The sequence below is a fragment of the Chanos chanos genome, chromosome 6, assembly GCF_902362185.1.
Source record: "Chanos chanos chromosome 6, fChaCha1.1, whole genome shotgun sequence".
NCBI classification, from domain to species: Eukaryota; Metazoa; Chordata; class Actinopteri; order Gonorynchiformes; family Chanidae; genus Chanos; species Chanos chanos.
The window spans coordinates 17,634,558-17,659,038 of record NC_044500.1 but is presented as its reverse complement, the minus strand read 5'-3'; the positions used below and the strand labels follow the sequence as shown (position 1 = coordinate 17,659,038).

General features: G+C 43.9%; 1 protein-coding gene across 1 annotated transcript in view; it reads right to left on the bottom strand.

The window, feature by feature from the left end:
• pitpnm3 (PITPNM family member 3) overlaps positions 1-24,481 on the bottom strand; it is a 56,696-nt gene that overhangs the window by 14,779 nt on the left and 17,436 nt on the right. Inside the window, exons 5-11 of the mRNA XM_030778127.1 lie at positions 15,826-15,896; positions 15,157-15,377; positions 7,001-7,190; positions 6,104-6,226; positions 5,296-5,480; positions 2,055-2,212; positions 585-755 (exon numbers count right to left, since the gene is read on the bottom strand). Of these exons, the coding sequence (XP_030633987.1) occupies positions 585-755; positions 2,055-2,212; positions 5,296-5,480; positions 6,104-6,226; positions 7,001-7,190; positions 15,157-15,377; positions 15,826-15,896 (1,119 nt within the window). The remainder of the gene's footprint in view (positions 1-584; positions 756-2,054; positions 2,213-5,295; positions 5,481-6,103; positions 6,227-7,000; positions 7,191-15,156; positions 15,378-15,825; positions 15,897-24,481) is intronic.

Sequence of the window (24,481 nt, the reverse complement as noted above, 5' to 3'; positions counted from 1 at the left end):
AAACAGCCTGGGAGAACCTCGCACCGCAGTAACAAAGCATGTGCACATGTCTCTGTGTGTGTATGTGAGCGTGTGTGTGAGAGAGTGCATATGTGTGTGTCTCTGAGAGAGAGAGTATGTGTGTGTGTGTGTGTGTGTGTGTGTGAGAGAGAGAGAGAGAGAGAGAGAGAGAGAGCAAGAGAGTGAGAAAGAGTGTGTGTATGTGGGTATGTGAGTGGGTGTGAATATGTGTGCATGTGTGCATGTGTGTGCGTGTGTGTATGTGTGTGCGTGTGTGTGTGAGAGCATTTGGATGTTTATATGCCACTGTTCATAAGCAAAAGACAGTAATGAAAGATGCATGAAAAAAAACAGGATTAGAGGTAAACAAACTGCAGGAAACATCCCCAGCTTTAATTAGAATTTCTACAAAAATGTGCGAGTAAATTTGTAAGTCTGAAACTCAAAAAAGGGACCGTCAGCGTAGAATATAGAACGCCAACGATGGAACGTGACACGCGCAACAAAACACAAACCAAACAAATAACACCAGTATGAACTCTGCAGTTTTAATATGGTCTCCAGGGGGGCTTTCACCCACTCACCAATGAGGGTCGATCTTCCATCGCCCAGTGGATAGCGCTGGTATCGAGGCATGGGGAAAGGGGGCAGTTTGTGGAACTGGGGGTGAAGTAAGGGCTCCAGTCGGGAGGCGGAGGGGTCAGAAGGGTAGAAGAGATTGAAAATCTGAGAGCAGGCTGGACGTAATTGGGCCACTGCAGAGAAAACGACAACAGGTGTGAAAACGAGTGGAAGAGGACAACAGAGAAACACAGTGGGGTGACGAACGAAACCAAAATACTCAAATTACTTAAATTAGAAATCACAAAATTTATAACACATAATAACAGGTTATATAACGATTTAATAATATATAAGACCTGTTTAATTACATGGTAACAACACTGTGTGCAGGTATAACTGAACAGTTATATACTTATATCAAACATATTTATACATTTTTTGCATTGTAAAGAAAAACATCCAGATCAAATGATGATAAGCCATGATATTACAAGACAGGATATTAACTGTGTTCATCCACGCAAAAACTTTGTAAATACACAACAATTATAATACAGAATTGTGTTATAAATGTTCAGAAGGGACAGAAGAAGAGGGCCAGAACTTGTCAAAAAGAATTGGCCACACTGGCAGTACATGGAGCGAACAGACAATAACATGGTAAACATGTCAGTTTGACGACGTGATTTTGCTGCCGACACAGAAAAAAACCGCAACGCGCTGCCGATCATTAAAACATCAAAGCACAAACTGTCGAAACTGTTTCTGTTTAGAATAGACCATGTGAAATACTCAACTCATGGACATGATGAAAGCACAAATTTGCTGCATGTAAACAGGGAGAGAGTAAAGACATCAAACGTTTTGGTCAACCAGTATGCAAACTAGGTTATTTAAAACTAATCATTTCTGCATTTATGTAATCTTACGCTTGTAAATAAAGTTGCACGAATGCACGGTGTACCACTAAGGAACAAAAAAAAACGAAATGTTGATCAGAATAAGGAATTTGGGTTTTCTTTCCACACCTGTGGCATGTCTTATTCCAATGCAGCAAGCACGTGTCACACGTGATGCATACTTTTAGGTGTACGCCTGTGTTTTTGGCTGGATGTGCCCATAGTTCATATTAGAGCTGTGCAGCAAAATGAACAGATGAAATGAATGAATGAAATGAAATGAACAAATGTAATGAACAGCCAGGTTATAGTTCTGACCTATTGGGTTTGAACCTGCTTGTGGTTCTTGTCCAGTTTGTTATCTGTGTTGTCTGTCTACCCTCCTGGCAGCTTAAAAAAACCATAAATAAAATAACCACCAGTTCTGTAATACTTACCTGTAAGCCTGTTCCTCCCACTGTCTGGTCACACCACATTACAATCAGCATGTCAAGGCAACTTTTCATAGTTATAGTTTGTGTGTGTGTGTGTGTGTGTTTATGGTGTGTGTGTGTGTGTGAAGGCGCAAAGTTTGAAATGTACATAACTCACCCTGAACAGCGGGAAGCACTGTCCGTCTCATGGCCAGAACCAGTCCAAGAGGACAACCCAACAGGAAACAATCTGACACCTCAAAGTCAAAGCGCCCTGGATTCAGCACCAGACTATTACTGCTGCCTGGGCGGTGATCCACTCCATCCTGTATCAGACTACAGATAAACACACACACACACACACACAAGCACACACACACACACACAGAAAAACACACATGTATACACAGACACAGACACACACACACACACACACACACACACACATACAGACACGCACATGCGCACACACACACACACACACACATACACACACATGCACACATGCACACGCACACCCACACACACACACACACACACACATACTCACATGTGTGCACACAGACACACACACACACACAAAACCCAGACACACATTCATACACACACAAACCCAGACACACACACACACACACATACACAAAGGAAACACATTCAACATGACTGTATGATCATGTTTAAACATGATCATACAGACATGGAGCCATGGGAAACAGTTGTAAGCAGTCTATGAGTCACCAAAGCCTACAGCCCATCTTCAGCTGCAGGACAGAAGAAAACCCAAACAGACAGTGCCTGCAAGCCTACAAAAACAAACTGGGATGAGCGAAGGGGAGATGTATGCCGGGGAGGAGGAGATACACTGAAGGGCGTAATTTACTGTATCATTAGTATGGCTATGTCCCTGTCACTTTTTTTGAAAATGAGATTTTGTGCTTTCCAGTTCATGTAAATAGCCTGCATTAGCTAAAAAAAAAAAAACCCAAACAAAAAAGGCATCTAGAAGCGTACAGAGTGTCAACGTGTCACGCTTTCCACAGCAGAGCAGAAATTCGTTAATGTAGTCTGCGTATGTCAGTGAAGACTCATTGTAAATCTGACCGGGTTTTTACATGACTGCTGCTGTAAAGAAAGTAGCTATTAACATCCTGCTGCTACAATTAATTCCTCACAGGTAATTATTTATCTACATGGCTTGTTCTCTTGTGTTCAAAACTAATGACTTCTGTTTTTATCTTGAAAAAAAAGAAAAAACTATGGGAGAGCTGAATAAGACCACAAGCTTTTTTTTCCCCCATGAGTGTCCTGTAACGTGTCAAGCTATGTTAGATTCATCTTCAACTTCATCTTTCATTATGAGTTACAAGTCATTTTTTGAGGAGAAGCACTGTAGCAGATGTATCTGGTTAGACAGCTAGCTATATAAAACTGTTGTTGTTTGCTGGCTAGCGCAAGAGAGAACAGCAACAAAACTCAAGTTTAGCAGTGTAAAAATGCAGAAAACACTGTGTAGGAAAGCGAGCACTGTGTGCATGTCAGAGAGAGAGTAAGACGGGGGGGGGGGGGGGGGGGGGGGGGCGCAAGAAAGAGGCTGTGTCTAAACTGAGCCCAAAGGTGAGCCAATGATGGCAAGGTGAATGAGAAAGGAGAAATAGAAAAATAGCAAAAAAGAACAGAGAGAGGACAGGTTTTATAGTTTTCCAGTATTGCCTGTGAGAGGGTCCAGGCTGAGGGACTAGGCTCCACTCTGTATTGAATGAAGCTTTTGTGGTTATTTGAACAGTGACACTACAGTTAAACCCATCCACAGCCCTTCTCATCCCGCTGCTCAGCTAGCACAGACCCTCCAAAAAAACTCACCACCAGTCAAGTGGATCACCATGAAAATCAATGGGCCTTAGACTGTCACACACTCCATTTCTTTTCCTCTCTCTCTCTCTCTCTCTCTCTCTCTCTCTCTCTCTCTCTCTTTTTCTCTTTACTCTTGCCCTTCAACTATTTTCTCTCTGACTGGTGGCTCCAGGCCCTCTGACTATCCTCGTTAGCATCAGCCCAAAGGCAACCGTAACCAGCATACTTTCGGCCTGCTAAAGACTCCCTTTGCCTCTGCTCTGAGTTGAAAATGCAAGCCCTGTTAGCGGTATGGGGGTGGAGGGTGGGAGGGGGGTGCCTGAAGGACAGAGAGAATGAGGCTGAGATGTAGAAGAGATACAGATAGCATGACTTCTCGCCATAGATAGGACAGTCTCCCCAGAGGACTAGCGCTAAGAGCCTGTGCGCTTGTGAGCTGAGGCTTTTTACACGTTTCACATACAAACACATACACACACACACACACACACATCACGGCCTCTGAATGACTGCAGAGGTAAGAGCCAAAGGGCTATTGCCATCACCTCCTCAGATAGAAGCTAAATGGGAGTGTTAAGTGAGAGAGCTGTTGATGAGCTGGTAGCATAATGCTGGTGAGTGGAACTTTACAGTGTAATGTTAGGGAGCGGAAGCTTGTCTCGTAATGCTAGGGAGTGGAATCATACAGCAGAGGGTTGCTGAGAAATTGTTCCCGGGTGTTAGCCCTTGGAGAACGAGGGGTTTTGGAGAGAGGGACAAGAGCTTCTCCTCAGTCACGTTTCTGCGGCGCTGAGCTCTCTCTTTCTCTCCATCTTCAAGAGGCATTATTGTCTCTCTCTCTCTCTCTCTGTCTTTCTCTGTCTCAGTTCTCTCTCACAGACGCACACCAGCACACATACTATTTATAGCTGATGGCAGGCAGGTAGACAGACAGGGAGATGGGCCAGGCCTCCGTGCGGTAAATATTGATAAATAGCGAGAGGGAGAAGAGTGACACATTTCCTGATTGCCTGGACAGATGCCAAAGAGGTCTACTGGTTTGTCTTGTTCACTCTTGTCAGAGAAAAAGAAAAAACACTTACAAATGCGAGGATGCTCTAAACTAATTTAATCTAAAATAAATAAATAAGATCGGATTATGGTGTTTGAGTCTTATGAAAAATGCATTTAAATATTTTATATTTTAATATATATTAATCTGAACGGCCTCTCCGTTTTACAGAGGAACACCATTGGCTCTCAGAGCGCACAATACACACCGCTTTCACTGAATGGCTGTGCTAATAATGCCAATTCATTAAAAACCCTAAAGCAGAGGGACCCAAGTCCAGCCCTGTACCACCAAAGTACTGCTGCGTTTCTTGTCAACCAGCTACAAATGGTTTCTGATTGGCTGAATAGCACATGCAGATGTTTTCCAGGTAAAGATCAGCATCTAATTAAGAGGTAAAAAAAACACAAAAAGCTTTTGCTCTCCTTGACTGGATTTGAGCACCTCTAGCCTAATCTCACCCAGTGTAGCATCTATGTGGGCCTCCTCCCTAACCAGTGCACCCCCCCTCTCCCACCTGCTAAGGAACGAGTGGTGCTGTCCACTGGAGGAGTCTCCATCGTATGAGTCGCTCTGTTTGCGGCTGAGGGACGGCTGGCGGGCGTGGCTCTCACTGGGGGCAGAGATGTCGATATTGCTCTTGCTAAGGCGTTTGCTGGAGCTTAATCCAGGGCTGGCCTCTCCCAGCAAGCCTGCGTTCTCCTGTGTGGGCAGGACAAGGATCACAGGGACCCACAGTACGCGTTAAAGTCAAACCACAAAGCCCATATTACGTAAACATGGTAATGGCTTTATGCTGTTAACAGCAGTTAGAAGGGGAGGACAGCATGAACAGAAAACGGTGACTAATTCCGTTTGGAGAAGAAAAAAAAAGGAAAGTCAAGATGGTGCATGTTTATCGTGATGTTTCATAACTCGAAAAGAGCCCCGTTCTCACTCGGGAACTAACCATGGCTTGAAGGCACAACTGAAAGTGGGAGTGAAAAATCAATTGACAGGCGGGGGGGGGGGGGGGGGGGGGGCAACGTGTGTGGAGCGTATGTTAAAGAGGAAAAGCATTTGAAACGCTTCAACCCCAAAAATCAGAAATTTCCCATTTGTTAATTTTTTCTTTATTCTTTTTTCATTTTCATCAAAACCAATACATGCCAATTCCTTGGTGCAGAAAAAAAATTCTTTTCCCGTTCATTCACCCAATGCACTGCTTTTGCGAGCCAAAAACCATCTGGTACTAAAGTCGTTTTTTTTGGGGGGTTTTTTTTTTAAACAAAAGTGAACAGATGAAGAATGAAAAGTGACAGAGTGGGGGGGGGGGGTGGCTGTACCTTGAGGCTCTCAGTGCTGTTTTGTTTGCTGCTGTGGCTGGGACTGGAGTGTCTTGGACTGCTGCTGAAACACAGTGCGTCGAAACACAGAACGCCACCCACACAGTCTCCCAACAGACACACCTGTCGGCACAAAAAAAAAAAAAGCCCAAATTAGAGCCGCGCTATTCAGTCAGCGCCAGCAGTCAAAAACGCAGAACGGTCAATGACACAATAAATTAGAAAAGTAAAAAAACAAAGAAGAAGAGAGAAAAAACCAGGATGCAGCCAGCTAACGCTAACGTTTTTTGATGCTGATAATGGCCTGACAGATCAGCTTAAGATGTTGAAAACACTGTCACAGTAAAGTAAAAACATTAGTGAGATATGCTTTTGCTGTCTGTTAAAAAAATAGAAATTACCGTTTGACAGAAACATAGGTTTTAGGTACAAAATGTCATGCGTGAATTAAAACTGTGGAATGCACAACACCAGGCATGATAGTTAAAATCTTATTAAGTCGACAGAGGCGTGTTGACTCACTCTCAAGGTGACACACTCAGCTTGGGCTTATGAATTGACTACCATAAATACTTCCTCTGGAAATCATTTGTGTGTGTGTGTGTGTGTGTGTGTGTGTGTGTGTGTCTGTGTGTGTGTGTGTGCGCGTGTCTGTTAAATTGACACAAGTGTATTATTTGATTTATCAGATGTCATTAGAGACTGAGTGAGAGTGAAAGAGAGAGAGAGACAGAGAGAAAGAGAGAGAGAAAGAGAGAGAGAGAGAATCAACAAGGAGCTCAGTTGGAGATGAGTCATTGCCTGCTATGACTCACAGCCTGCCCTGCCGTAGCCCCAGAATCCTTTACCCTGTCTCTTATCTGATTCTGCTGGCCTCCAGGGTTGGGTGGCACTCACCTGCCCGGTGAAACCCTGGCCGTCTGGGGATTGCAGGAAACTGTGGTAAACCTGATTGGCACGGGCGATGACGGTTGCCACGGCGTCCTGGTAATGAGGCGCGGCGATAGCGAGCAGGGGGAGGGCGGCAAGGGGCAGGTGGTCCACACTGCTGGACACGCAGCTCTCGTCATAACTGTAGGGGTTCAGACTGAGACAAGACAAAAAGGAGCCTATTAAAACCAGTTTATCTGTTCAGTCACAGACCAGTTGTGAAGTATGTCCTCACAATAAGTCACTGCGCAAATACTTTGGGAAGCTCAGAAGCTCCTTTAAGCTACAGAAATCCATGGGTTCTTATCACCAAATCCATCTCGAATAGACAAACTACCATAGGACTCTGCATTTTTCTTCCAAATGAATCAGCAAGTCTCAAATATTTATACAAAGGAAACATTAGTGAATAAAGACAGTGTTATGACCAAACGGACTAAGTCTGAACTTGCTTCGATCCGTTTCCAAATTCATCGTAATGTTTAAGTCAACAGAACAGTTCATGAGAAAAGCCCAGTGCAGTTGCTCTGGCTTCAGCCCTATCTGCAGTCACTCTGGCTTCAGCCCTGTCTGCAGTCGCTCTGGCTTCAGCCCTGTCTGCAGTCGCTCTGGATTCTGCCATGTCTGCTGTCGCTCTGGATTCTGCCATGTCTGCTGTCGCTCTGGATTCTGCCATGTCTGCGATGCAGACGCATTGGGCTGGCAGGCTCTTCCAGGCTGTTAGCACTTCTCCGTAATCCTTCATTTTTCCACCCAGCTGATGGTACTCTCTAGTACTCAAGACATTAAGCCACCCATGTAATAAAGGTAGAAGAGTGTGTGTTCATGTGTGTGTGTGTATATGTGTGTGATGAGGATTGTGCCGGCCTGTGAGAAACAAAAGGCGTAAAAGAGAGTAGAGCACACTTGAACAAGTGTTCTGTGTGTGTGTGTGTGCGTGTCTGTGTGTGTGTGTGTGTGTGCACGCGTGCATGCTTGTATGTTTGTATCTGTGTGTGATGAGGATTGCGACAGCCCGGAAGACACATTGGGTTTAAAAAAGAGCAGGGTACACTTGATCAGGGGTGTGTGTGTGTCTGTGCGTGTGTGTGTGTGCATGTGCATGTGTGTGAAGAGTGAAGGATTGCCCTGCTTGTCTGCCGTCTCCTTGAACAGCTGTGCCAACTTGGGAGTCATCGATCACAAACACACACACACCCAGATACACACACACACATGCACGCGCGCACACGCATACACACACACACACACACACACATTCATGTACTGATTACAAGTGTAATGTCTCTTAAACGCTAAGATACAGTGGTAGTCACAGCCTGGTCACAGACTGTAGGACCAACCTCATTGTCTGACCAAGCGGGGGGCAGAAAGTGAACAATAACTGTCTGTAAGAGAGAGAGAGACAGAGAGAGAGGGAGACTCAGCCAAGCAGCCACATCATACAACAAACTGGCGGTGACGCACATGGCGGAGATATGAAACTTCCCAGGTGCGTAGCTGCGACGGCGTGCTGCTAAGTCAAGTGTGGCACCGCTGTTTTTGTGATAAATAACCACTGAAGGTGACAGGTTTGAGTGAGGATAAGCAGTTTCTATGGAGCTGTTGCTGGGAGGCGGTTGGAAGGAAAAAAAAAGAAGAGACGTTGGAAGTTGACGCACTGTTCTCGGGGTGCTGTGCTGCAGTAAGTGATGCCTGTGGTAGTCAGCGTGGACTGCATGAGGAGAGTCACCTCCTTGATTAAAATGAGGTGGAACAAGCCAGTGATGATCAGTCATTCTGGTACTGTACCAAAAAAAAAAAAAAAAAAAAAAGGAGCAGTACTTTCTTAATTCACTCACCAAGGACTTAGGGCCACCAGCTGTGTGCCTAATTTCAGTTTCTTTTTCCTTTGCTGTGGCCTTCTCAACCCCCCCCCCTAATACCCTGGGGTGTTTTGTGCCTGTGAAAGTGAGGGGCAGGACTGGCTACCCAGCCTGCTGAGATGGCAAAAGAAAGAGAGAGAGAGAGAGAGAGAGATGGATAGGGAGCGAGAGAGGGGGGATAGAAAGAGAGAGAGAGAAAGAGAGAGAGAGAGAGAGAGATGGATAGGGAGAGAGAGAGGGGGGATAGAAAGAGAGAGAGAGAGAGGGAGAGGGAGAGGGTGGACAGAGGGAGAGAGAGAGAGACAGAGAGAGAGAGACAGGGAGGCCTGGCGTGGATAGTCATTCCTGTCGTGTTCACACGGGGTCCACCGGTCTCAGCAGGACATCACCATTACCGTAACAAGCATCAGGCAAAGCAGGGGCCAGCTAAATTAGACCGGCTCCAACGCAGGAGCAGGTTCAAAGAGCGAAACCCACCCCCCAACCCCACCCCACCCCACTTCACCCTGCCAATTCATTATTTATTTACAGAGTTGTATAATTAATCTTTGGCCGACGCCAACAGCTGGTGTTGCTGATACTCTAATGCTATTTTTACATTTGCTTGAAGAGATGAAATTGTGAGAAAGGCCAAGGCGACAGGAAGTCAAGTTGAATTTAAATTAATTTAAATATGCTGCTGTCGAAAAGTAAGTAAGCCCCCAAGAAAAGCTGACTTCAGAAGGTACATGACGACTACTTGATGCTGGTCTCAAAGCTATTAATAAAGTAAAGTGAACAAAATTTAAGAAATTATGCAGAATATTAAACGTTGCAATTATTTATTAAGTTAAAGAAAACAGCAAAAAGTTCCTGGAGTAGTAAAGGCCAAAACACACTTAGTTTTATCTTCTCCTATAGTTATCAAAGTTAATTCAAAGTCACTTGTGCCAAGCCAGGTGCAGATGAGTCATGAATCCAGCTTTAGATACACACCGGAAACTTGGTTGAATTTGGTCTTCACCATGTAGGTGATTAGTAGGATACTCTGCTTAGATCAAGAGAGATCTCTGAGACCTTCAGAAAAAATAGACTCATAATACTCCTGTGAGTAGGACTGAGTTACAATGCATTGCCCAAAACATATTCTGAGAATTCTCTAAGAAACCTCATGTCAGCATCCAAAGATCTCTCGGCACATTTCCTGTTGCCGCTGCTATATCAGCCGCGTATCAGTTAAACTGTTGGCGAGAGATTTCAATACCAAGGTCTTGCATGGAAAATCAGGAAGGAGGCATTTTCTGTTGTCAAAAAAAGAACACAAGTGCAGGATTGACGTTTCTGAAACTCTGGACAGAAGACTCGAAGTTGCGGGAGTTCCTTTGCCACAATGTCAGAAGTCACGTTGGCTCCGAACCACAAAATGCCTCTTTGAACTGAGGAACTTCATACGCACTGTTCTGCGGTCACAGGACCTCAGAGGCTTGCTATGAAGGAGTCTACCATGAATTCCAGAACATACTGGAGAACATGTCAACAAAATATAAGGGCATCTACCAAAAACAGAAAATGAAAATTTATCCAGACTCTCCAAAAACTCAAACAAATCCACAATGCAACACAAACATCTCAATCAAAGCTGAAATACTTCACGGGGAGGGAGTGTACTTCCTTTCTAACCGCTCTGTCGTTTTTGTTCATTAGTAAAATGTGGAGCTGTATTGGTAACCTGGAATCGTGTTTGTGTGAAGTGATTCCAATGCTTCGGAGTCTCTCTCCCTCTGCGAGTCTTAACCCTGTGAGGGCAGTTCTCTTCACAGCATGTCGCAAAGATGAGATGTGCTGTGATTCTTGAGGGACAATGTCTCTTTTAACATTTTCTAATTAGAAATGCAAGACACACAATAACTGAAAGGAAGAGGATCATCAAACTGGGCCAACAGAGGCGGGGGATCCATTTAACGGGTTCTGAACACCTTTGAGCATGGGAAGAACTGTTATAGTGCACCGGGTTTATTCCGCAGAGCTCTGCATAACATCCTGTGCAGCTAACAGAACTTCTGAAAATAATCAAGGTTGTCTCTTCTTCTTCTCAAGAGTGTGTGTTTATTCTCAGAAGTAATACTCTTATATTGCAGCTAACACAGTCCATTAAAACCGGGGTGGAATCACTAGAGCTCCACTTTCATCAAATGGGAAAGCTGTGGACGAAATTACAATATCAATCCATCAGTACAGCCCAGGGGAGTAGCGAACAGCCTACCTTGGTTCAATTAACACAAAACGTGGTTTAATGACCAGACTCATTAATATGGCGAAGACTCCTCTGTCTTTGCATTAAAGCCTGAAATTAAAGCCATATCCCTCCATTTGAACAGTGCAGCTCCCAGTTTGGTTTGGTAAACTCAGGAATGGAGTCATGGAGGTGTAATTACTCTCAGAATCACTGTTAGCTAAGAGATTACAAGCCCAGATCCCAAACACAAGTTTAAAACACAAGGCAATATCACAATGTAAATCACAGCTGTTGGCTTTTGAAAGACGTGCTCTTAAAGAATCCATTGGTATATATGACTGTCTGAATTGGTGAAAAGACAAAACAAAATCTTTCAGAGGATGACTTCAAGCGACTATCGACTTGGTTTTTGGTTTTTTTTGGGAGGTTCTTAGCTGCAATAGCACTGTGTTCAAAACAAAACTATTAGAGGCTGCCTCTCGTCTAGAAGATTGCATCAAGGTCCACTGTCTCTCTACTATGAATCTCCATTAGAATGGCTTAGCTTACAGGAGCCTCAGACACAGGTTCTCACCGACCGTGTTTCCATCCCAGGGCTCTTGTGAACACCCTCTTCAGATGACTCCATGAATGCCGCTTTTCTGAGAAAACCTTCAGAAAAGGCCTGCAAGCACTTCCACGCTGGCTGCTGTTCCCTGCTTGCTAGAACTGCAGGTGTTAAGGAAGTGGGGCTCATGATAGTCTAGCTCCAGCTGTTTTCTGTTCAAGTGAAGATTTTCAATCAGTAAAATGTGGCACCCCCCCCCCCCCCCCCCCCCTCCAAAAACAGCTCTTAAAAAATGAGCATGGCCAACATGCACGGCAAAGTACAGATTCAGGGACACAGAGAAGAGCTTAGGAACTGACCGAGCTCTCCAAGGACAGTCTAATGGTAATCCTCCAGCAGGTCAGTTTATTCGCTGAGTTATTAGTAACGTGCACAGAGAACAAAATTGCCATTAATGAGACTCTTGTGGCCCATTAAAGCTGTTTACCCAATAACATGGACACACCAGATGAAGCTCTCTCTCTCTCCTAAAATCTCCTCCTGTAAGAGACACATAAAAACATGTAACCTTGAGAAATGGTCATGTCTCTATCCTTTAAGGTGGCAGAACAAAAATGAGGCAATAAGCAGGGAGTGACCAAGCAGTTTTCTGACTTAATTGTTTGATATATCCTTTAATGAATTTGCCTCACGGCACAACGATTTTCCATGGCAGTCGAGGTGGCTTCTGTCACACACACAGCTTAATTGGGAGGTGCTCTGGCAACCCCTGGTCACATGAGGGAATTCTGGGAAGATCCACTCTAGTGTCCACGTGTCACTGACTAGAGCAATGCTGTCTTCAAAAGGAGATATTAGATCACGAACCCCCTCCGCCACCTTTCTGTTTTTTTTGTCCAGAGTTAGGACAGAGTTTGAAATTGTTTTACCGGAAAGATTATTTATTTTTTCTAGAACCATCTTGTCAGGATGACTCGCCCTCTGCGTGCGAGCGAGAGAAAAATCGATGAGGAAGCTTTGTGTTGTATTTGTTAATTGGATGAACTGCAGCGAGGAGACAGACAATGCTCAATCACACCCGGTCTTCCTCTTCATCTCTTTCTTCCGCTCCTTTGTTTCCTTTGTGTAGTCTTTCTCGATGTCGATGTACGAGTGTGTGAGTCTCTACACAAGCGGCTGATTACACCATTCCTTTGCCACCTTAAATCTGCCTCATTACGAAAGGAAGCTAATTATTGACTGGATGGGCACAGGTCTCACAGAGACCACTCAAAGCGCTTGAATTTGGAGTAAAGGAAAGCACTAACGAAGACAAATTTGTTTGGCTGAAAACAAGTTCAGGGGGTGACATCGCCCTGACCCCCACACGAGGGGTGTTTGTGTCTCAAAACTGTCTTTGTAGTGATTAAGAGTCACAGCCCATTCTCTCTATCTCTTTTTTTTGTCTTTTTTATTTCTTCCTCTTTCCATTTCTCCCACTCAGCAGATAAATACCAGCAGGAGATTAAATTAGGCACAAGGCTGCAATCTCTTCCTACAGGTGGCTGCGAGCATGTCTAATGTCGTTGTTTATGTTAATATTGCCATGCACATCAACAGCAAGAAACACACACACACACATGCCCACACAAACACTGCATTCATTAGCACACAGCAGATTTAACTGCATGGCTCCCAGAGATGCTGCCTGTTGGAGAGTATGTGTTTCTACATACAATATGTATGTAAGTACGTACGTATGTATGTGTGTGTGTGTGTGTGTGTGTGTGTGTGTTTATTTATAGTGTGTTTGCACAAATGTGCTTGCTCATCTGGGGAACAGAGGCTGTGAGATGTGACAATAACTCTCTTGCAAAGTACCCAAAGGATGTTGTTCTTTTCAATATTTCATCTATGGGTGCTAGAGGGGTTTAGGCAGATATCAAACGGCAGAAGTCACTGCCTTCAGTTCTTATTTATTCTCTCTCTCTCTCTCTCTCTCTCTGTTGTTGTGTCTCACTAATGCCCATCCCAAGTGACGATACAGCACATTGAGCAAATACAGAGAGAAAATCTCTTATGACACAGAAGTTGTCGGCACAATCTCTTCACAGGACTCTATCAAAGATATATATGCATACCTAATGACATGGGAATCACCGTGGCGATACTCAGGCTAATTCAAACAGAAAAGCAATACAGACAGGGCTTATATAAGAGTCCAAACCGTCAAACAATCTGATCGTGTGATCAAAGAGGATCCTGTTTACTCAGCCTTTGATTAAGCAGAAGCTCACTGGCACCTCTGTTCCCTTTAGTCCTCGTTACCTCACTGAGGTGATGAAAATGAAGAGAGAGAGAGAGAGAGAGAGAGAAAGAGAGAGAGAGACAGAGAAACAGAGAGAAAGGGAGAGACAGAGGGAAAAAAAAGAAACACCTAACACTCAATGGGTCTCAAGGTATCCTTAAAACCCAGTGTTTAAAAAAGAAAAAAGCATCTGCTCTTTTCAGCTCTTGAGCAGGTCCACTTTCACAGCTTACACGAACTACAAGGGCAGATTTCACTCACCAAAGAGTATTACTCACCTACTCGGAACTGTTTCCTCTTCTACTTGTTTATCTTACCCTTTAAAAACCAATACTGGCAGGAAGGAATAATCACATTCATTATATGTTCTTTAGCCGCTACACGAAACTGAGTCATAGTGCTACCTTGTCTTCCCAGAGGACTGCTGAGACACACTGCGACACTAATACAATGAAGAAATCTCCTTTAATCTCCTGACTGCCTTTTGATTGTCTTTCAGGGATCTTTCCGGTGTAAAAAAAAATTAACAATTAAAAAGAGCAAGGGCCATAACAGTTTTAAATTAAATACTCTGAATGCCTTGATAGCATGCTAACTCTTGGCTGCACACTAATTAACATTGCAGCATTTCTGATAAAGGGGTGTATGAATGGTGTCCAATCAAAACAATGTCTGGCATGAAACAGCCTTTCAAATTAATCTTTTGCCAGGACCACAAAAAAAAAAAACAGTCAAGACATCTGACTCCAGAGTCCTGACACTGGATACAAAGCACTTGGTCTTCTCAATAGCCTGTCTGTCTGACTGACATTGCGAAGTCCATGAACGGAGCCATTCCAAGCTATATGAATTCTATAATCCTCATTACGAGAAAACCGCTCAAACAGGCTACCTTCAAATCAACTTCACAATCCCATATTATTTGATTTTTGAGGACTTTTCACCCATGTTCCACAGCCTGCTTACACAACGGACACTCATTCAACCTTCAAAAAACGTATAGAATTACAGGCCGAGACTCTCCTCAAAACATACTTTATGTAACATTCATTCTACCCAAGCCAAGGGGCAGAAGGACACAGAACTGCCGGGGCGTGCTGACGTTGTTGTAGTTCACGTTGGAAAAACATTATTTCTACTCCAGGCTAATTCCCTATGACAGGGGGGAATTAGCTGGGGCCTTCGTTCTGTCTCGAGGCTGTAACTCACTTGGAGACAAGGGAGAAAGCCTCGGCACACACCGCTGGGCAGGGAACCAGCTTGATGAGAACGTGTTCCGCCGCAGCCTGGAAGTGGGCACGCGAAACCTTCTCCAGAACAGAGGCCAGAGTCCCCACATCTGTCTCCTTTGTACCGGGCTCCCCGCCCGCCGGATCCAGGATGTTCCCACCGTGCACGACCAGGATCAGCACGTGAGTCTTACACTTCTTCTGAAAAAGACACCAAAAGAAGGAAAGAAGAACCAGGTGAACCAATTTGGGAACAATTTACTGATTCTATAAGCAAATCCAAAAAAGGGGAAAAATGAATGAAAAAGCTTCATATTTGATGAAACAGAACTTAAACAAAACAGAACTTAAACATCAAATCTAAGAAGTAATAACATCTAACCTCCAAGTGACCTCCACCATTTTGCCATTGATCTGTCCTTAAAGTGAACTGTGTTTGTGCAGCTTTAGTCTAAAATGCTTCAAAACACTGTGAAGAAGCTTCATTTTGTTCATGCTTCTACACAGTGTGCCTCAGTATAAACGGTACCCATGGATGAAAGAAAGCAAGGCAAAATGTCACATAACAGTTTAAGCACCACAGCAGCACAAACAGGTTTGTTTTGTGACTCATAGCAGCTTTTATTTCTTTTATTTTTTTACATCTTACCTCCATGTCCTCTAGCCCATCGATACTGCTCTGGGGGACACAGCGTGGCCGTCCGAGACGGTATAGGGTATCTAAATCCGGTAAAAGGAGCAGAACAAACAGGGAAAAGAAGAGAAGAGAAGGTAGCAGAGGGAGGGAGGGAGATTGAGAGAGAGAAAGAGAGAGAGAGGGAGAGAGAGATGGAGAGAGAGAGGACCATTAGGTGAGCCACACTGCACAGACACACGAGTCCAGACCGAAAAAAAAAAGACAAAAAATGATGATCGATCTCCTGTAGCAAACTTATCCCAATGCCATTAGTGCCCTTACTTTTGTCTAGAACCTTCTCATGAGCAAAAACAGAAAAATGTGGTTCAACTGTGAACGCCACGAATTTGAAAAACAAGTCGATGTGCAGGTATATAAAAACTGGAGAGCTGTTACTGACAGACCCTTGATTCTCTAATCATTATAAATAAATCTTATAAAGGCAAAGCAGGAGACAGCGAGATGAAGTGAGAAGATATTGCTTTTCATTTCTTTTCCTTTTTCCTTTTGGCCAACAGCATCACTGTATCTTTGAGACACTCAATGTGAAGATAAGCTCGTAGCCAAAATCATTACCCTCCCAGACACCCCCTGCCTGGGCTTTTTTTTTCATATCTTCTTTCATTCTGTTCTCCTCTCTCTCTCTCTCTGCTGTCCTCAGTGTTGTTCTGTTCTTTTGGATGGCGCTGGCTCAAAAGGCCGGGCGACTTTCTACCCCTCCCTCAGGCCGATACGGAGGAAACCCGCATCTGTCTGTCCTTCTGGTCCAGCGCTAAAATCCCCATGTACAAAAGGCCCAGACCAAACACTATTTTCAGTCACAAAGAAAAGTCAGTGAAGCAGGAGCTTTGGTGTGTTCAGGTATTTGAAAGAAATGGCTATTTCATCCATTAAATCGCTAATAGTACCCATTCTACTGGGAGGAGAGAGTGCAGCGCTAGCTTTTTCCAGAACAATACAACAGCGGCTTAAGAAAAGAAAATTACAGCAGTCACCTTTTACAAAGAGCAAGACAAACTGAGGCATTAAGAAAAAAAAAAGAATTCTTCGACCAGACGAGCTTCTAATTTGGTTAACGGGCTATGTTTGGAAACAGAAGGTGTCTGGGACTGAATGTGATGGGGTGCTACTGTGTCTTATCAAAAAATCATGGTGCCTGACTTCTGCAGTTTTTAAGGAAACAGCCCTTACCCTAACAGGTAATGTAAATTATTAATACATGGCTTTAAACAACCTAAGGGCCCCCTCGACTCCCCACTATATTGTTGTAGAGAGCTGACAGAAAATATCGGTAGGATCCTGACTGAATAGCTTTGTCTTGGTGCCTATCTTACTTGGTGTTCCAATTCATCAAAAAGATTTTTTTTTTCCTTAAAGCTCTCGGTTGTTCCTTAACAACCTTGTTCTTTCATACCCTGTGATTCGTGACATGGTGTGTTATCATGTCACAAGTGGCTTCACAAAACATTCTCGGTGTAATCAGCCACATATTTTGTCAGAACATCGCTTTACAACTTGAGCGCGGCAATGAGATGCAAAACAGCCGCCATCCCACCACAGTGCTCTGCTAGCATTACCAACACAATCACTTTCTCGCAATAAAAAGCACCAGTGTTCAACGATTCAAACGCGAAACGTTTAAAAAAAAAATCCTAATTTGCTATCGATCTATAATCTAGTTGAACATCTTGGGGCCTAAACTGAATAGAAGGCTGGCTTTATGGAAATGAGAGATAGTTTGGCGAGTGAATCTCACTTATCTCATGGGGAAATAAGTAAGGGATTTGTCTCATTCAATGACTTCACAGGAGAGGAAAAAAAATGGGTGGGGGGGGGGGGGGTCGAAGAAATAAACAGCATGCGTCATGTGGGGACGTCATGACAACCTCCTGAACTCGAGACATCAGACAGAAAGAGCTGATTAGAAATTGGCTGCTCTTCAAATAGCATATGCTTTCATTTTTTTAAACAAAACAAAAAAAAAAAAAAACCAATTCAGCGGGTCTCTTCACAGCAACCGTGTTCAGTGAAAAGCGATGTGCCAAATCGAGAGCTGATGCCCTTCCCACCCCTTCTTGGCTGAGAGTTCATGACAGAGCTCTGGCAGTTTTCTGTTGACTTATCTATCACATTCATGCGGGAGGAACCCGCCTTCCTGACGTCTTATAAACCTGTATACGCCGTCAATCAACGCGTGCATTAAGAGGCTCCGAGCCAATCCACGCCGTTGCCTGCCTGTTTTTCTTTTTTTTCTTCCCCGTCTTCTAATGAATTTAATAGCGGTGTGCGATTCCATGCCAGAGCTCTGGGTCTGTGTGGAGCTGGAAATGCCAGGAACAGCCACGGGACATGTCTGTTCTCTTCCTCTAGTCATGTGCCAGTACAGCTGGCCGCTCCAGCCACCCAGATTCTCTCTCACTCACTGTCCTTTATCAATACTCTCAGGGATTCACGTCTAATTAATACCATTGTCCCGATGATGAAAAATTTATTATACAGGACCACAACATAAAAAATATTATTTTACAAAAAAAAAAAAGAAAGAGTCAAAAAGGGGCCGACTTTGTATTTCAAATGACATTGACCTTCAAGATGCATCAGAAGGTAAATGTTGAGAACAGATAACCAAATGAACGTTATATTAAAGGTCACAAACTAAAGGATAGTGTGTGGTGAACACAATGCATTTCTCTAATTGGTAAACTGACATGCAGTACAACTCTACCATAACTGATGAATATTAAACTGGGGTTACGTGTATATTAAAGTATACTGTGTGTGCGTACATAGATATTCTTGTCAAATGCACACACGTTAGGATGGTGCCTCTTCCTGCAAAAGAAAAGTCACTCAAATACCATGATAGGACGAGGGAGCAGAGAATCAAGGGAAAAATAGAGGGAGGCGGAGAGAGAGAACGAGAGAGAGAGAGAGAGAGAGAGTGAGGGGTTAGGGGGGAAAGAAAGAGGCTGAACACAGCTGCGTCTAAACTGAGCCCAAAGGTGAGCCAATGATGACAGGGTGAATGAGAAAGGAGAAATGGTAGAAAACTAGCAGTAAGAACTGAGAGAGCAGACTACCACTGTAGGTCCGCTGATGACAGACAGATGGTACACATGGATTCATATTCCCATTTCTTCACATCCCGATGGTCAGTGTGATTTGGGATACCCTCAGTCTGCTCTCCAATAAATCTAATGTGAATGCTCCAACCCCAGCTGGTACTGACGCTAACAAACTTGTCTGTTTGACTCTTGACTGTGGCCCTTAGTTCCTGACCAGTCTGCCCAGCCTAACAAAAGCCCTGCTACAGATGTCTGGGCTCCACCCCTAACACCTCCACCTCAAGAAAAAAAAAACTGTGAAGAGGAAAACACAGAGAGAGAGAGGTGAGAGAGAGAGAGAGAGAGAGAGAGAGAGAGAGAGAGAAAGATGTTTACAGAATGCAGATACGCACTGAAAATCGTGAAAAATGCAGAGGTGTTGCTAAAAATACCCCTGTGGCTACATTCCATAAGAGGCCATAACCAGAGATTCTGCTGTTGACATTCTGATCCATGCCACTTATGCTTATACTGTGCTGGACAAACACTATACTGAAGATTAATAGAAGCAGCTCTGTAGAGGAGGGTGGGAGAGGTGTATGGTGAAATGAAAAAAAAAAAAAAGGGATTAAAAAACAAACCAAAAAAACCCCACACTGTCGTGACATCACCTCTCAATGGTTTGATGAGGAGAAGCGGATCAAGGCCGCAAAGCTATGTGCACAGAAGCACAGATTTATTGTCGGATCACAGACTGAAAATGTGTCAGATTACTTACTATGTGTTATCTGATATAATAAACAGAACAGCTTTCGAGATCTGCTTTGACTACGAGTTTGTATTACCAACAACTAAAAAAAAAAATCAAAGATATGAAGTAACTGTAGTGGTCTGCAAATATGCTGTGCAGCAGGACTCTCCTCTTTTTATTTGGATTTGCTTAAAATTTAACAACACATACCATCCAAAAAGATATGGGAAAATATGAAATGCTCTATACTTCTCTGACCCATAGAGAGCTACAGTGTTTTATTCCCTCAGAATATGATACAATGAATAATGCGGACTTAACCAATCAAATCAAAAGGACAAAATCACCATCACACAGTAAAAGACCTGTGATGCTCATTTAATGCCCAAGTATCACAATCAATTTAAACAAACTTTCGCCGCCATCAACCGCACACTTTGTGGATCTAAATCTGGAAGTCAATTCGCTTGACCATACTGGAGTTAATTAACCAGCTATTGAACCAGTTAAGCAGTGAAGACTTCGATGGGGTTCCTGAGAGCAATCGAGGCCTTGAGTACTCCCGGTCAGATAAGAGGTTATTCCTCAGAGTGAAGCCCTGGCTACATACTTCATGGAGAAGTGACTGCGGTCCAGAGTCAGGTTAGCTGATGGCTCCCTGACCTCGAGAGCAGCAGAAGAGTCCTTACACAACCCACCATCTGCTCACAAATGCTCACACCTGGTGCTGGCATGGGCTGGGGTCCACGGGGAACGAAAAGCTGGATGTTAAAGAGACAGGTTCGCCCATTCCATGCCTCATGCACCAGAGTGACATACATGCAAAGTAACAATGCAGCAGTGATGATCAAAACAAAACGTGACCAAAACACATGAACACACGCACACACGCACACACACACACGTGTATGCACAGGCACAGATCCACAGACGCACACACTCTTTCAGCAAAAACAACTGAGCACACATGGATTAGCATGGATATTTTGGTTTATTCCAAGTAACTCTGACAAAACAGGCAGAGACAGGTGCGCGCAAACACCAAACACACACCCTGGTTAATCTATAATATGGCACTGTGTATGCTAAGCACACATTCACGCTGTGCGCAGCTGTGTTTAGGAAGGCTCCCCACTGTGTGGGTCTGGGTCTGGTACCAATGGCCTGCCAGCTCTTCTCTGGTTCTGACAATATTACAACTTACATGACATTAACGTCTGCCGAACAGACCCACTCCGCAACCCACATCACTGTCTCACAAACACACACGAGTCATACAGCCAAACATTCCGCTTGTCTTTGATTTACTCATACATCCAACGTCTACCAATGCTGAAACATGAAATGTGTGTGTGTGTGTGTGCCGGGGCAGCGCTAGAAATTTTGGGCCCTATGAAAGAATATGGTATTGGGCCCTCCAAACCTTATCAGTGTTGTTAATAGTGTTCTGTGAGATACTCCCTGTCAGTAATGGGCCCTTAGAATCTTCCTAACTTTCCTCCTCCTTACGGCGCCCCTGTGAGAATGTGTGTGTGTGTGTGTGTGTGTTGTTTCAGTGAGCCTATCCTTTTCCATTTTTCCTATAACATCATATTTCACATGATGTCATCTTTCATACAGAAACATATGTTATGGTCAGACTTCTGACCAGGAAAAATATATATTAGATGGTCAAACACGACTGCTGACTTCACCCATTTGCTCCATCACTCATTTATTAGAAACGGTTTCTGCTGTTTTGATTCATCCATCTCTCCCTCTTTCTTTCTTTCTCTCTCTCTCTTTCATATTATCTTATTATTTGAAAAGCAGGCAGTCTTTATCTCCCTTCAATGCTGGGGGCTGGAGGCATTTCACGTTTTTAACTGTGGAATTGGATAGAGGAAGAAAAAAAAGAAGAAAAAAAACCAGGAGAAACAAAAATGTAATTAAATGGGAATTAGCGTGCAAGAGAGATTGTGCCTACAAGCGGCGTATGTTAAAAATGACTTGACGAAGAAGAGCTAGTGTGGAGAGAATATAAATGAGCTAGAGGCCAGGTGTCTGTCTGTGCTAAAGCCGGTCAGCGCTCTGTCGACTAACAGCTTGCCCACTCTAGACTGCCAAAGCGGCCTGCGCGTTGGCCGGGCACACGGCACAAGAGATACAAATCGTGAGCGAGACAAGTCGACTCTTACTTTCAGCGAGAGAGCCTTTTTTTTTTTTTTTGGACTAATGAGTTTTCGGCTTTAATTTATGCGTTGGTCGGGTCACGTCGGCGCCCTTATCATAGAATGGGCTTGTCTTCGGTGACGGGGAGTTTGTTTTTTTGTCATTGCGCCACGGGGCTAAGGTGATTAACATTTGAAATGTTGAACTCGTGCAGAAACGTGCAAGGGTTAGGGCGATGCTAAATACGCCCACCTGTTCCATCACGAGTTTGACTAAAATAGGCTGAAACCTGGCAACAGGAGCTGCGCTGACAGCCAAAAACGGAGAGCTATTCTTCTCTTGATTCCCGATTCATCTACGATCAGTCATATGATAATATATATGTATCTGCAGCCTTGACAGTGGCATAAAAATACGCCAGAGGGGAAGCGTTTCTCTCATCCACTCACCAAAGTCAACATATTCACTCCGACATCAGCACACAATGGAGGCCATTAGCCACAGAGCATGGATCAGAAAAAGCGGAGAAGTCCACATGACAGATCTGTGATATTAGCTGGCAAAACTTTATCACCAATATAGAGTCTCTAGTGAAAATCCTCAAACTGAGCGAGATGACAACGAGAAATGAAAAGAAAGAAAGAAACTGTAGAGAGAACACTCTGTCAAAGGAGTCTTGCACGGCTATTACAATTCTGTTCTGGCTTCTGGACGACAGATCTGTGCAGATGACAGGGTTATTTTGGGTTTTTTTTCTGCACAGCTTTGTGTAGGTATGTGTGGAGGTGGAGGAGGGCGGAAGAAAGCAGGAATGGAAACAAAAAAAAGTTTGATGTTTGTTTGATGTGCCGTTTTGGCACTGTCTCAGTGCTTACGCTGGCCTACAGATCCATGTTTTTTTCTGAACCAGCGTCTCATTAGAGAGGGTATACTGAGAGGAAACAAGTGGCTCATATTGAGTTAAATGCAGGCTCTATCTTTTCATGCTAAACTCATTCAACTCACTGGGGGACATCTAATTGTGCCCACGGTAAACAATGGTTATAACCAGTGGAGCTGAGGGACACGATCTCGCCCAGCTAATCCATGAGCAATCAAGATGACTGGGCAGTGATGCTAATTGAAAAGTAATTAGCTGAACGAGCAAAAGAGGCAAAAAAAAAATAATAATAAAAAACCGTCCCCAGCTCGGCGTTGGTGAATGGTCGTCAGCAGTGTCTGGAGGGGGATAAGCGTGACGATTTTCAGGGAGTGCTCACTTAGCGGTGATCAGGGACTGCCACACACCTTCACACTCCCAAACACACACACACACACACACACACACACACACACAGCTTCAATTAAAGCTTCTCTCAGAGAGAATGATGCAAGCCTTCTGGGTTTTTGATGGATCGTGTGATAACACTGTTACTTCACAAGAGTATCACTGTGTGAGACATACTGGAAACTGCGGAAACAGGAGGGGGAAAAAAAGGGGGGGGGTGCTCTACTCGAGCACTATAGATACTGTAAAGACTAACAGGATGCCTCGATGTGTGTGCTTTCCAAACATAATCATGGAATCATTACCAGACTCCAATGTAAACAGCTTTCCAATCCACAGACATACACCTGTGCATATCAGAAACATCTGCCTGATTCATGTCAAACCCCCCAAAAATACCAGCGATGTCTCACCTTCTGCAACAACAAAAATGATTCATAAAGACATGCATATGTTTGTACATTGTTAACTTTATGAAATTCACAGTGTGGAGCTGTATGGTCTAACAAACTCCTGCTGTCAGTGCTGAAAAACTGGGGCGTTCATTTTGGGGGTCAGAGTTCAGGGCACTTCAGACAAGTGATATTTCAGGGGGAGAAGGTAGTTTCATTTCTCCAGGGACCGTATGCTTTTAGCACGGCAAGAGAAGATTTCCCCCCGCAATAAGAGTTGGACAGTTAGTCCATTAATTTGACACCCTGTCTGCACACTGGCAGACTTTAATTTGCGACATATGGGTACCCAACACAGCTAAATGTCTTTCTGTCAAGATTTCACACACTGCAAATGAAGAATGCTGACAGAAAAAAACAAACAAACAAACAAACAAAAAAAGACACGACTGTCCTAGCAGAAATGTTTTCTCTTGTGAGACCCGCCCACCACCCCTCCCCTCCCCGGGGGGAGAGATTGCTGAAATTGCAGGGTGTTTCAGCTGCTTCACTGTACCATAAATTGTAAAGTCATTTTTTGCTATCTGAGCTATTACAGCATACTGTATGGTTACCTCTGAAACATCAAATGACATAACGTAATTCAGAGCAAACAGCCTTCTGCAGTGACATTTCCTCAGAATGCGACCATAATGGGAGAGAACAAAGCTGAACTCTTCACACGGCTTAGGAAGATAGATATTTCATCTGAAAATGGTCAGGGAAGTGAGATCACGGGCGGTATTGGACTTGCTCCGTCTCCTCTGATTCCTTAAGCCTCTTGCCTGAGTGTTGTTTTAACTTCCAGAATATTTGGCGGAAGAAGCACATTCCTGTTTTGCTAGATCATACAAGGCACCCCTACAGTCTCAGAGAAAACATGCATGAAGAATCACTCAGAGAGACAAAGAAGGAGACAAAAAAGAGACAAATGAAATTAACTGCTGCACTCTCTGATGACAAAGCTCACTATAACATGTGTGTG